Genomic DNA, 12,074 nt, shown 5'->3' on the forward strand with positions numbered 1-12,074 from the left:
GTCAGGTTTTGCCTGGACTTGGATAATCTTTTCTTTGATGGTGAGCTACCTACGAACCCATGAAAATTGGATTAAACTGAACCAACCACTACCTCCCCCACAGCGTGTGTGGTAGGGTGAACTGAACTCTTTTTTTTCTCCCTTTGATCTTAAACTGGACTCTTGGAATTCAAAGACAGATTCCTAAAGGCCTATTTTTTGTGTTTTATACTCATTTGTTTTTGCCATTATTGCAATACATTATTTAAACTTACCCGTCTGTCTTGCTGTCAGTAATATTCATACACACTGGGCTCCCAAACAAGCCTATCTTCTGTCACACATATGGTCCTTTAAACTCAAATTGTAATTTAACATTTAGCTAATCACACATGCTGCATCTGTCCAGTATTGTCTACTGTTGCAGCCGACAGTGTAAAATCACTTACTGAAGACTATAATAGCCTATTCTTCTGTATAATGTCTCAGTAACTGTCACATCCATTGACCACCTCCCATCACAGCTTTGGTTTTTACATCTAATGTCATGTCAAATCATTCCCTCTTTATTTGGATCACAGTATGGCCCTACTCTGATGACACGTCATTGGCAGCTGGATTCATATTTTCTAATTGTTACTGACTAAGTTTGTTATGTTTTTATCTGCTGACAGCAGGAGTTGAAGCTCTGTGATGTGAAATTCTAGTTTTTTTACTCTCTGATAAACATTTTTTTGTGAATTAAACTTTCCTACAAATAGCAATTTTAGGGGAGTTGATTATCCTAATGATCAAATATCACAAACACGCACCTCCTCATGAACAGGGGACATGTGTCAGGCTGAAACAAGCCATTTATGACTAGTTTGGGTAGTATAAGTTCATAAAAGCAAACCTAACAGAAAAAAGTTTTAGGATAATGATACAAATATGTTCTTGCATGAGGCCCAATATGAGTATTATATCCTTGCTCTCAGTAGCTGAGGGTTCTGTTTATTATTAATATTCACCCTTTCTGCATTTCTGCATTCCTATTTATTAACCCTGAGCATAATTAGATCTATAATCCAAACCTATTGTACATAAAAACACCCCAAGCACAAACCAGGGCAGGACAAATTAAACCCGTCCTGATATCTACTGTCTGAATCTGTTTCATTTTCTGTTTTGTCAGTTGGAAAACTTACCTGATTGCAGATATTGATGTCCACTCCATTCTTCAAGTAGTCCAAAGCTTTCTCTAAGTTCCCGGCCCGAGCTGCACGCAGATAACAGGCATTTACATCCGTCTGCAGGAAGACAGAGAGAGAGAGAAGGAGGATGGTCAGTTATCTTACAGTATCACAGTGAGCTGATGAGAAATGTTACCGCAGGTACACGAAGACCAGGGTGGTTTGTAAAATGAACAAACAATTAGGAATTACAAATGTCTAAGAGCGCAATCAAACTAATTAAAAAGCTTTTGCTGTGCCTACGTGCCAATCAGCCAATTTAGATATTTATAATAGCTTCTTCTGGGCTATTTCTTATTTTGAAAATAGAGCAAAATATTGCAGCATTAGTCATAAGCTATCATTTATGTGTCATAGCATTCCCTATAAATCCCTGCAATTCAAGATAAGTTGAATAAATCCCTCAAGGCTTGGATGTTATTGGCAGAAAAAATTGTTTGGCAAGCCATTTGAGAGCCCACAGAAGCTGAATTAGAGCCAAATAAGAAAACTAGTTCATCTGAGGGTAAAAAAAAAAAAAAAAAAAAAAAGTGAGAATCCACTGTCTTCAACATGCCTGCGTGGTTAAACTGCACTACAGCAAGCCAAGAATAAATAAATCAAGAAACAGCACTGCCAAATCCAAGCCTACAGAACAACCAGAGGATTTACTATATCTGTTTGATAAGAGGAGCTGCTCGGTGCCAGCGTGTGTTCAAAACGATCATATCCAGGCTATTGACAAATAAAAAAACTGCTTCTTTTCACTGTGTGTTAAACGGACACTGGCATGAGCTAACGAGGACACATAGGGACCAACTGCTGGGGGGCTGCCAGCATCCAAAATGAGTGTAGTGCATTTTTTATAGAGTAATTGGGAGCAAGAACACACACACACACAGCCACTCCTCACATCCGCTGTATGCAGCAGCCTGCATGACTGAGTCTTTCTCAGAGAAGCAATACATGTGTGCATGTGAGCCACAGACAAAAAGGCAGATTTGCAGTTTAACCTGTCAAAACTGAAAACATGCACCCTTGAGTGTTTATGCCGTGTGTGCGCACATGTGTATACAGCATCTGTGTGTTTGTGTGTGTAGATTTTTGAGGTTGTGGATGAGCGTACGAGTGGGTGAATACAGGAGGTTTGTTTAGAGAAAGAGAGAAACAGTGAGAACATCAGCGGAGGTGTTTGGTTGAAAAAATATCGGGAATGACAAGCAGACAGGAAGGCAGCTAGTCGGCGTGTGTCTCAGATTTCATGATTGCAGCGCAGTGCTACAGCCTGCCACACCCTTGTAGTCCAACGGGTACCCAACACAGTACAAAGGATAAGCTCTCTCCAATTACCCTTTGCCTGTATGCATTTTAACCTGCACTTTTCTCTAGACAGCATACACACACACACACACACACACACACACACACACACAAAAGGTATAAAGTTAACATAAAACACTTCTGTGTTTGATGTAGGACACTTCACATTCATTCAGCTCCATCAAATCTATCAAAGTCAACAACCTACAATCCTTGACATTGATAAGAGCAGAAATTAATGTTTGAAAGGGAAGATCGAAGCCTCCAGTAACCGTGTCAGAGTTGCAGTAAACTCAAGATCAAATCAAATCTTTATTGTTCATGTGCACAAAAAACAGTGCACAAGGACTACACTTCCTTTTTGCCGCCATAGATAAACAGAGTTGAGAATTAAATATATAAAATTATGAAATTTTCAACTATAAGCACAATATATACAAGGTTTACAAGATAAAAATACAAAATTAGAGACAGAAGAAAAAGGGCTTAACAGGGTTTAATACTGTGTGTAACAGCTGAAACGGGCCACTTCACCTGCAATAAAGAGCACTTCCACTAATATCATAAGAAAAATTAATAGCTTTTATGAAATTAAACATTAACCTTTAGGAAAAAAGTGCAGAGAGGCCATTCAAGATGTCATATGATTCTATTTCACAGTGTGGTTGATGTTTAGCCACATCTACACACTGTCGTCCACTAACTAAACCTGTGTGACTAATGTCAAATCTACAATAATTAACTTAAGTTTATATTCCCATAGTTTCATTCAATTACTGATGTATATTAATCAAAGTTTTAATTGTTTCCTGATCATAAAAGGTCTAAGCTACAAGTATAGCTTTTAAAATATCATGACATGACTTCAGGATGTATTTCAAGGTTGAAACAGAGAACATGGGAGTAAGATTAAGGCTTTGTCTGTAATTTAAAAGAATTGTTTTTTGTTAGACAGTATTGTCACGTTCACTACACCATGCTGCGTGTTATTATAGACAGATTATTGGCTCAAGCTGATCGCTGAGCTCATTTCCCTCTCAGTGAATGGATCTTATCTGAGTTCAACATCACACATACGCAAAACACAGGGAGTTTCTGGCGTCAGCATCCACTCTGTGCAACAAGGGGGTTCCCCGGATGTCGGGCTGTAACCATGACGTTACCTACACACACTCACACACACACACGCACACGCACACACCTTACAAACCTCTAAAATACTATTATTACCATTAGCATTATTATTAGCCTTTGTAAATGTTTTGGAGTCTTGTTACTGCATTAAAGACTCTGATCTCTGACTGTAGACAAATCACACCTTTTAAATGGTGTGATTATCAACAAATAAGCAAATGAGGCAAAAGCCACCTCACAAACACTGACATAGCATATTGCTGTAACTAATATATAATATTGTATATCAGTGGAAGGCAAATATTGGCCCGTTTGCCAAATCTGGCCCCCCAAAACAAGATTTGGTATCCTTATAAAAGTTTAAGTTCTCCCTTTGATAGTTTACATCCCACTAAATATGACTTTGCATCATCTAATATTGCCCCAACATGAAGAGAGGTGTGCAAACTCAGGCTGTATCTTGTTTTCTGTGCCGGGCTGTTTTAACAGCACAGTCTAATATGCAGAACATAATAATATACACCGCTTCATTTCAATGAAACAAGTAACCCTTGATTTAAGGCTTTAGCCTGTTTGAAAAAAAAAAAACAGATCTATAAACAGCAGTATCATGTGTGGATAACCTATAAATGACATCTGTAGTCTCATAGTGCAACACTGAAAATACATTCACATATATCTTATACAGTCTTTTATTGACAAATCAGTATTAAAATGAGCTGCTGTAACTCTTCTAAGCCTCTACTACATGGGAAATAACATCTGTCCTTGGATACAATCCCAAAGATCAATTTTATTCTTAAATAAATTAAAATACATAAACAAAAACATATTGAACACATGCAGGCCTGCTATAAAACGTTGGCCCTCCAATGCTGAAAAAAAACATTCCCATGGTTGAACCTAATGGACTAATGGGCTAAGCTACTATTAACTCCTGCGTCACATGACCTGGTGAAGCATTTTGCACATTACCACTTCACAGGAAAGCATACTTGAGAAATTCACAATAAATTTTAATGTATAACCCAAGTAAATCATACAAAAACCACCCAGTACAGTTTTAGTTTTCAAAGGTAATCAGATATTTTTGTTATTTATGTAATTATAGTGTTTCCTACTGACCTGGAATTGAATCTGTTCCACCTCCAAATTGCCAAAGGTTGATTGTATAATTATCTGCTGCCTTTGTAAATCAGACGCTACATACTGTACACATAGTTGCAGCTCAAATACAGTATGTGCAGCATGTACAGCAGCACATATTTGGTGGAATAAAGAAAATTATTATAAAAGTTTACAAAAAATAAAACATACACCGCATTCTTTCCTGCACTATTTTATGAAAGCTGTACACGTTGAGAGGCGGTGTGCTGAGGTGATTTTTGAACCCTGAGAAGGATTGTGAGGCACGAAGCCAAGCCTTTTAAGTTAACTGTGGCACCAGCCGTGGCCGCTCATAATTCAGAGAATTACCAGAATTCCAGTTCAAAGCATCAAAAAAAAAAAAAAAGTGCTCTGGCCAAAAGTCCAGCCGAGAATTTTCCAGTTTTGTAAACTTGACACCAATAGCTGCACATTGCAATGAAAATAGTCTTGTTGTATTTTCATTGCATGACAGACAAACAGGCTGACAATGGAACTGACAACACATACACAATACACACACTTTTTTATCTCCTTCATAGCTGTTATTTGATCTGATATTAAATTACGCTAATTCTATCTTTCATTCCAGAGGATTTGGGAAGTTTTCTTCATGAAACATGCTGCAGTTTCTGACCGCATGTACAAATGCACAAACTGACTCTAACAAGTTCCAAAGTTGTAAAACACATCACTTATAAAATGAAAGAAACTGCTACAAACGTACATGTGTGCTACATTGGTAAACTGCATCTAAAGAGTTCTTGTTTGGTTCCTTGACTAAAAGGAAAGCTCTGCTCAGTGTCACTATATATTTAAAAGAGGGAAACATGAGAAAACACTCAAATATGTGTAGATAAATACAGGACAACACAGAAAAATACAGGGCTCACTGCATGACTATAGGAGAGCTGTTGAGTAACAACAGCCAGTATAGTGCATGCATGTACATGTGCACACAGGAATGTCACTGATAGGAGCACATAGGAGCACTACAGAATTAGAGTCAATAGAGATATCTTCCCATGAACGCTCACTAATACTCCACCGGCTGTTCTGGTACAGATGGCCTTTGCAGGATGTCATAGGCATAAACAAGTGCATTGACATTTTAACAGTGTTGTGTCAGGAGAACAAAATACTCATTTGCCACGACGTTTTTATACTAAGGAAGTTTCTTTAATATTCCAGAAATGCTCCAAAATTCAGTTGATTCTCTCTGTATTTACCGTCCTATAAGAGAATGCGCAGAAAGGCCAGAGTTTTAAAAATGAGACTCAAATCAACAATATCCTGTTTATTAACAGTAGTTCCTGAAGATTAATATTAATGTTCTGCAGACAGACAGACACCGATGCAGATATTTTTGGGTGTGACAGGAAAGACGAGAGCTGCAGAGGCAAAGATCATGTAAGAAAAAGACCTCTGAAAATGTTTCCCTCACTATGTGAATGTGTACAGTCTGCCTCTGTAAATGAGTGGCATGTCAAGAGTCAAATGTACAATAGTGCACTACCCTGACCGAAAGGAAATGCAGCTATGACACAGCACATCAGTGATCTTTTAATTCATGATATCACTGTGCCAAGACAAATTGAACATAAAGTCTGAATGAAATGCAGCCTCGATAACAGGATGGATGTATAACAGTCGGCTAATGTTGCCATGCGATTACTGTGGGCTCCACTGATAGATATTAATGCCTAAAAACAATAAATTACTGGACCAGCTCTAAGAAACGTCATTAAGGAGAGAATATATCATACACATGAATAAATGGACTACATTTATATGATGATCCCATTCACCTACACACACACACACTCACACACCAATGGCACTAACCTAATCATGGGCTGCAACTTGTGTGTCTTCCTCGAGGACGCTTTTTCATGTTAACAGGAGGAGCCGGGGATCGAACTGATAATGGATGACCCACTAAAAATGCTGAGCCACAACCGCAGATATGAACAAATTTTTTGTTTTCATGATATATTAACGATAACTCATGACTAGTGTTTGTTTACTGATGCTGCCTGTCGAATTCCAGAGGGACAAGGAGCGAGAATGTAAACAAATTACTGACATAATTAGAGCTCCGTTTTCTGTAGTCTCGCAGATGCCGTTAGAAGAAGTTGTGCTGAGATTTTTAATGTTGCATTCAGAAAGCATATGAAGTGCAGAGTGAGCTGTCAACAGGCTAACCATCTTAGTATTCAGTGCCACATCTAAGTTACCAACTGCTTCAAAATACTAGAAGTCGGTTTGTTGTCTTTAAGATGAAGTGCAGCTTTTAAGAGAAGATGTGAGGCGACCAAGAAGCAACCTCAAGTGCAATGACACCACCGAGCCCCTTCATGCTGGCTCCAATGGATTACCATTCAAAAGCGTCAACTTATCTCTAGAAAGTCAATAATTGTGAGTCATTATGGTCTCACAATGGTATCGCTAAATTTGGGGCCTCTAATAAGTGTTAGAGTGTCATTTTAAGACTTATAGTGGGTTCTGTCCATCACTCAGCCTTTGTCAGCGCTACTTATTTGAAGTTAACCTTTTATACCAGGGTCCGACAGTAAGTCTGAGGGATCATGCCAGCAATTCCTGGCATCAATTTCCACTGAATCCGTTATCATGCCTCTCAGGTAGCGCCAACTCTAGTGCTGATTGGTGTGAGCCAGGAACGCAGTTGTCACTGTGTTGTTTATAACACTATTCTAGTGTCCACGTTACGGCTCGACACAAGTAGCAAACAGACTTGTGATCTGAAAATAATAGAGTGGGAGTTTGGAACATGTACAATAAACAAAAAAAGGCCTAAAATCCAACTTTACTGCAGCTGCCCGATTCAAACAAATGAACTAGGAGGATGTTGGTTTATATAGAATAAGTCCATTACTCCTGTAAATGGTTGTGTATCTGTTAAAAAGATGATTCAAAAAACATATAAAGACATGCAAGACTCTGATTCTGAGTAACACGTAAAATGGATTTCGTTGGTGACAAAATGAACAGATACCTTAGACGTGCCTCATCATCTTATTTTTAGATTATCCGTTTAAACTGAATTTTAAGTTAATTGATGTCTTGGGATGTACCGTCGTAGCAGAGAAGAGATTTGTTCGGCTTTGCCTGAGTTTCTGCAAGTGTAATTCCAGTGTAACTTTATTTATCCATGAGAGATATGCAAAGAATGTTACTGTCGCTCTTTTTTCAGACGACTTCACACTCATACAGTTACACACATTCCAACATGGGAGCTGCTCCCCTGCAAGCAACCACGACGCTGAGGGACAGAAAAGTGTTTGTCATTCATACACTATCACTAGCTGGCTTTTATGTCATATTTACCAGAAAATCTATTTACTAGAAGACTTTTAAGTATTTTTAACACTGCGGTACGTTACATTTATGTCCTCTCACTTTGTTTTTTCCTTTCAGATCAGACAAATGGCAAACAAAAGCTCTCTCTGTTGCGAAATTCAAGCTCATATCTAAGTTAATACCTACTTAACTACCATTAAACTGCTGTTTGGGTCCTGTGGTAAGCCAGTGATGAGCTAGTCTGCCTAAGAAAGCAAATACTGCATTCTGTATGTCACATATCACCAGGGTTATGAAGACCTTTTTCTTATTACAAGGACTCATGAAGGGCTATCCTTCTAGCTCACTCAAGTGGATTTGAGTTAATGAGAAAATTAACTATTTAAAAACAGCAATTTCTAACCCAGACCTCTCTCCTTCTTCTAAATTTTACATTTTAGCTCTCTCTTTTGCTCTTTTATTCCCCTTTTCCACAAACACAAACCAATACAGAGCACGCACCACCGTCCAAGGTCAGGTGTTTCCATTCACATCATTTCGCAACATGAACGTGTATATCCACAACACACTGTACGTACGGGTTCATATACATAATCAGCAGGGATTTATAAATGTACAATCACAGTGAAGCCCTCAGGAACGCAAACACAGACAGAGGTGTAAACACACATATCCACACACACACACATACACGTTTACTGCAGCAGAGTGGTGCAGCAGAGTTCCTACTGCGACCTGTCCCATCAATGACCCCCAAGCCTTACTGACAATGTGCCATCTCTGGACCGGTAACCACTGCAACATCACTAAATCCTACCGGCTATAAACTCCTCAATCCTGTTACCATCACGGTACTGTAATGTAGCAGGAGAGAGGGGAGGTTAAGTCTGTTTACAATCTGTGAGCTCAATGACTTTACAGCAAAGTACGACACTTACTTCTGCCAAATAGTCTGCTGCCTCCTCCACTGCCATGTTCCTCAGCCTGCAGCTGAAAGTGTGAAACCTGAGCACTCAATTACTGTAGCAGCTAGCCCTAGCCTGGGAGCTAGGGAGAGAGGGATGGGGGCAAGAGAGGAGTGGAGGGTGGGTGGGGGGAGGGGGGGTGTCGTCTGTGTGAGAGGGAGGGAGAGAGAGAGAGAGAGAGAAAGAGAGAGAGAGAGAGGGTGAGGGAAAGACAGAGACTGAAAAAGTGTGAGAGTGAGTGAGAGACAGAGAGAGAGAGAGATAGGGGCATTATGTCACAGCTAAAAATACCTGGCTTGCAGTGAGAAAGTCCAGAGCATGGGGGAGGGGGGGGGGGGAGGGGGGGGGGGGGGGAGGTGGGATGAAGGGGGGGAGGAAGAGGGGGGGAGGGAGGGAGACAGAAGAGTTCCGGCGCTAATCTCAAACCAACTCTCACTGGAGCAACACGGGATCAGAGGACAACGCACCACTCTGAGCGTGTGACTGTTTATGTGTGTGCTCACAAACCACTGCCACTTGTTAAATGTAGGAAAAAAAAAAGTTAAAAATGAAAGTTCCTCTGTGTGTGTGTGTGTGTGTGTGTGTGTGTGTGTGATATTATCATTTGTCGTCAGTATGACAATAAGTTTGTTGTTACAACATCTGCTGTTGTGAGGCACTCTTGAACTCTCTTAATCCATAATGAATGGATACAGTCAGATTTACAAAGACATCAAAGGGACAGCTGAAGAGCTGGAGGGTGGGTTTGCCGGGAGGAAGAATAACATGATATCTAGAATGGACAGCATTCAGTAGTTTGGATGTCTACGCTATGTGAAACGCATTTGTATGTATTTGCTGACATTTTGTAATGTAAAAAGCCAAAAGCCAGAACTTGTTAAAGAAAAAAAAAGAAAGAAAGAAAGCTCCTTTTATAGCAGGATATTATTTTAACTGTATTAATCCTATTGTGTAAAAAGCACAAAGTTAAGCTTGTTATCTGAGTCAGTGTGCAACCTCCCTAAGTCAAATTAAAGGTGTCTTAAGTGCAAAGTTGACAGAGCACAACATAAATAAACAGCACCAATCAAAAGTTTGGACACACTTTCTTATTCAAGTGAATGGGACGATGTCCAAACCTTTGACCGGTGCTCATATTCTTCACTACACTTATTAAGCTTCCTAAGTACATTTCAGACACTGACCACAAAATAAAGTGGAGCCATTATTTCATTATCTATTATTCAGCAGACTATTTTCTCAACTAAACAATGAATTGTTTGGTCTATAAAGCGTCAGGGAATAGTGGTAAGTACCCATCATAACATTTGACAGCTCAAGATCTTCATACTGTTTATTTTGTGTGACCAACGGTCCAAAATCCAAAGATATTCACTTTACAGTAATCTGTACTATTAAGAATTGGGAAACTGGGGAATTTACACTTGAAAAAAATGACTTGAATGATTTATCACTTATCAAAAAGTTGCCAAATATTCACAGCTCCAGTTCAAGCTTCTCAAATGCGAGGTTTTGCTAGTTTTCTATGTTTTATATCATTGTAAATTGAACATCTTTGGGTTTTTGGACTGTCTGTTGGATAAAACAAGCAGGTTGAAAACAGTTATTTTTTTAACATTGTATCAATCATAAATAAATTGATAGATTATTTGATAATAGCATCATCTGTTGCAGCCCTACGTCCATGTGTACATGTCCCCACTTATACAAAGACAGATTTAAACATCTCCCTGTCTGACTTACCGTATCTGAATCCACCATCTCCTATGTACTTCCATGGAGCTCAGCAGGTGTTTGCACGGTAAACACAGATGCCACTGCACCCAAAACAATCTGCAGCCAGAAAGCTCGGTTGCCAAGGATCGCCACCTTATCTACTCGCACAAAAATGTGTCTGTGGACGCGCTCGTGTAAAAGTGCCATAATGTGGAAGCAAAATCCTCCACTCTGCTCGACTTACTCTCTTCTATTTTCTTTCTAAATTGCAGAGACAACACTAGCTTGTGCAATAAGCCAAGGTTATTCTAACAAACAAAAATACACACAAGCACATACAAGGCTTCAGGGCCCAGAGCCCAGCAGGCAGATTAGCAGGATTTGGATGGTTCAGGTATTAAAGAGGCTTTGGTCAACTTGTCAGAAGGCTAGCCAGTTAGTTTATATGAATATTACTGACATGTGCCCAGTGAGAGTAGAAGCTGGTCAAAAAAATCAGAAAACAAGTGAAAATGTTAGTAAGCCACAGAGTTGGTGTATCCAGTCAGTAAGGTTAAGAGTTTAATCAGTCTGGAGTCAATTAGGAGATTAGGACTGTCCCGCTAACACCTAGCATAACTACATAAATACACCTTCCTCTTATGTACACTCTAAATATATCATTGATTCATCAACTGGACTAATGCAGCTCATAATAATTTAGAAACAAGACTGTTCTCTCAAGAAAATTCACAGCTTGATTGTTCGAACAGCTTAAATTTGAACTTGGAATTGCTTAGCGAGAGCATTTCCCCAGATGTTTATTTATGCCTTTAAAACAACCTGTGTTTTTATGTACAGAAGTAGTGATGTAACGGACTTTTCTAACCGCTAGTTGGTATTTTAACCATATCGACAATCTTTTCCTTAACCAAATAGCTTTAGTTGCCCATGTTAAAGATTGCACTAATCAATATTTTTAAATTAACAATGGATCAGATTTCTATGTATAATAGTGAGGAACCCACAGAGAATTATCACCGGACTCTGTGGTTCTCTTCAGCTCTACTGAACTTTTTAGCCTCTTTCAGCTCATTGTTTTGGTTTTTCCGGCCCACAAATTCCAATCTCATCAGCCTCGTTTACAGTTTAAAAAAAAAAAAGCTTTGATAATACAACTGTGCACTACGTGTCCAGCACCAAACAGCAACCACACAAAGATACTGACTAGTTGGTAAACTTACAGGCAGTGGAGCGTAGCAGCTAAAGAGCCAGATATTTCCCACAGGAGTTGGTAAAAGTT

The 12,074-nt window shown here is 39.2% G+C and overlaps 1 protein-coding gene across 19 annotated transcripts in view; it reads right to left on the reverse strand.

Annotated features, from left to right (window-relative positions):
• Nucleotides 1-12,074, reverse strand: part of LOC137172497 (ankyrin-3-like) — a 163,403-nt gene that overhangs the window by 80,134 nt on the left and 71,195 nt on the right. For 17 of the 19 annotated variants that reach the window (XM_067576966.1, XM_067576978.1, XM_067576973.1 and 14 more), the window contains exon 2: nucleotides 1,167-1,268. In XM_067576966.1, coding sequence (XP_067433067.1) covers nucleotides 1,167-1,268 — 102 coding nt within the window. Of the gene's footprint in view, nucleotides 1-1,166; nucleotides 1,269-9,049; nucleotides 9,207-12,074 lie in introns of those variants that run through there. The other 2 variants (XM_067576965.1, XM_067576982.1) reach the window with 2 other exon arrangements.

Source organism: Thunnus thynnus, chromosome 20 (genome assembly GCF_963924715.1).
Source record: "Thunnus thynnus chromosome 20, fThuThy2.1, whole genome shotgun sequence".
Classification (NCBI taxonomy): domain Eukaryota; kingdom Metazoa; phylum Chordata; class Actinopteri; order Scombriformes; family Scombridae; genus Thunnus; species Thunnus thynnus.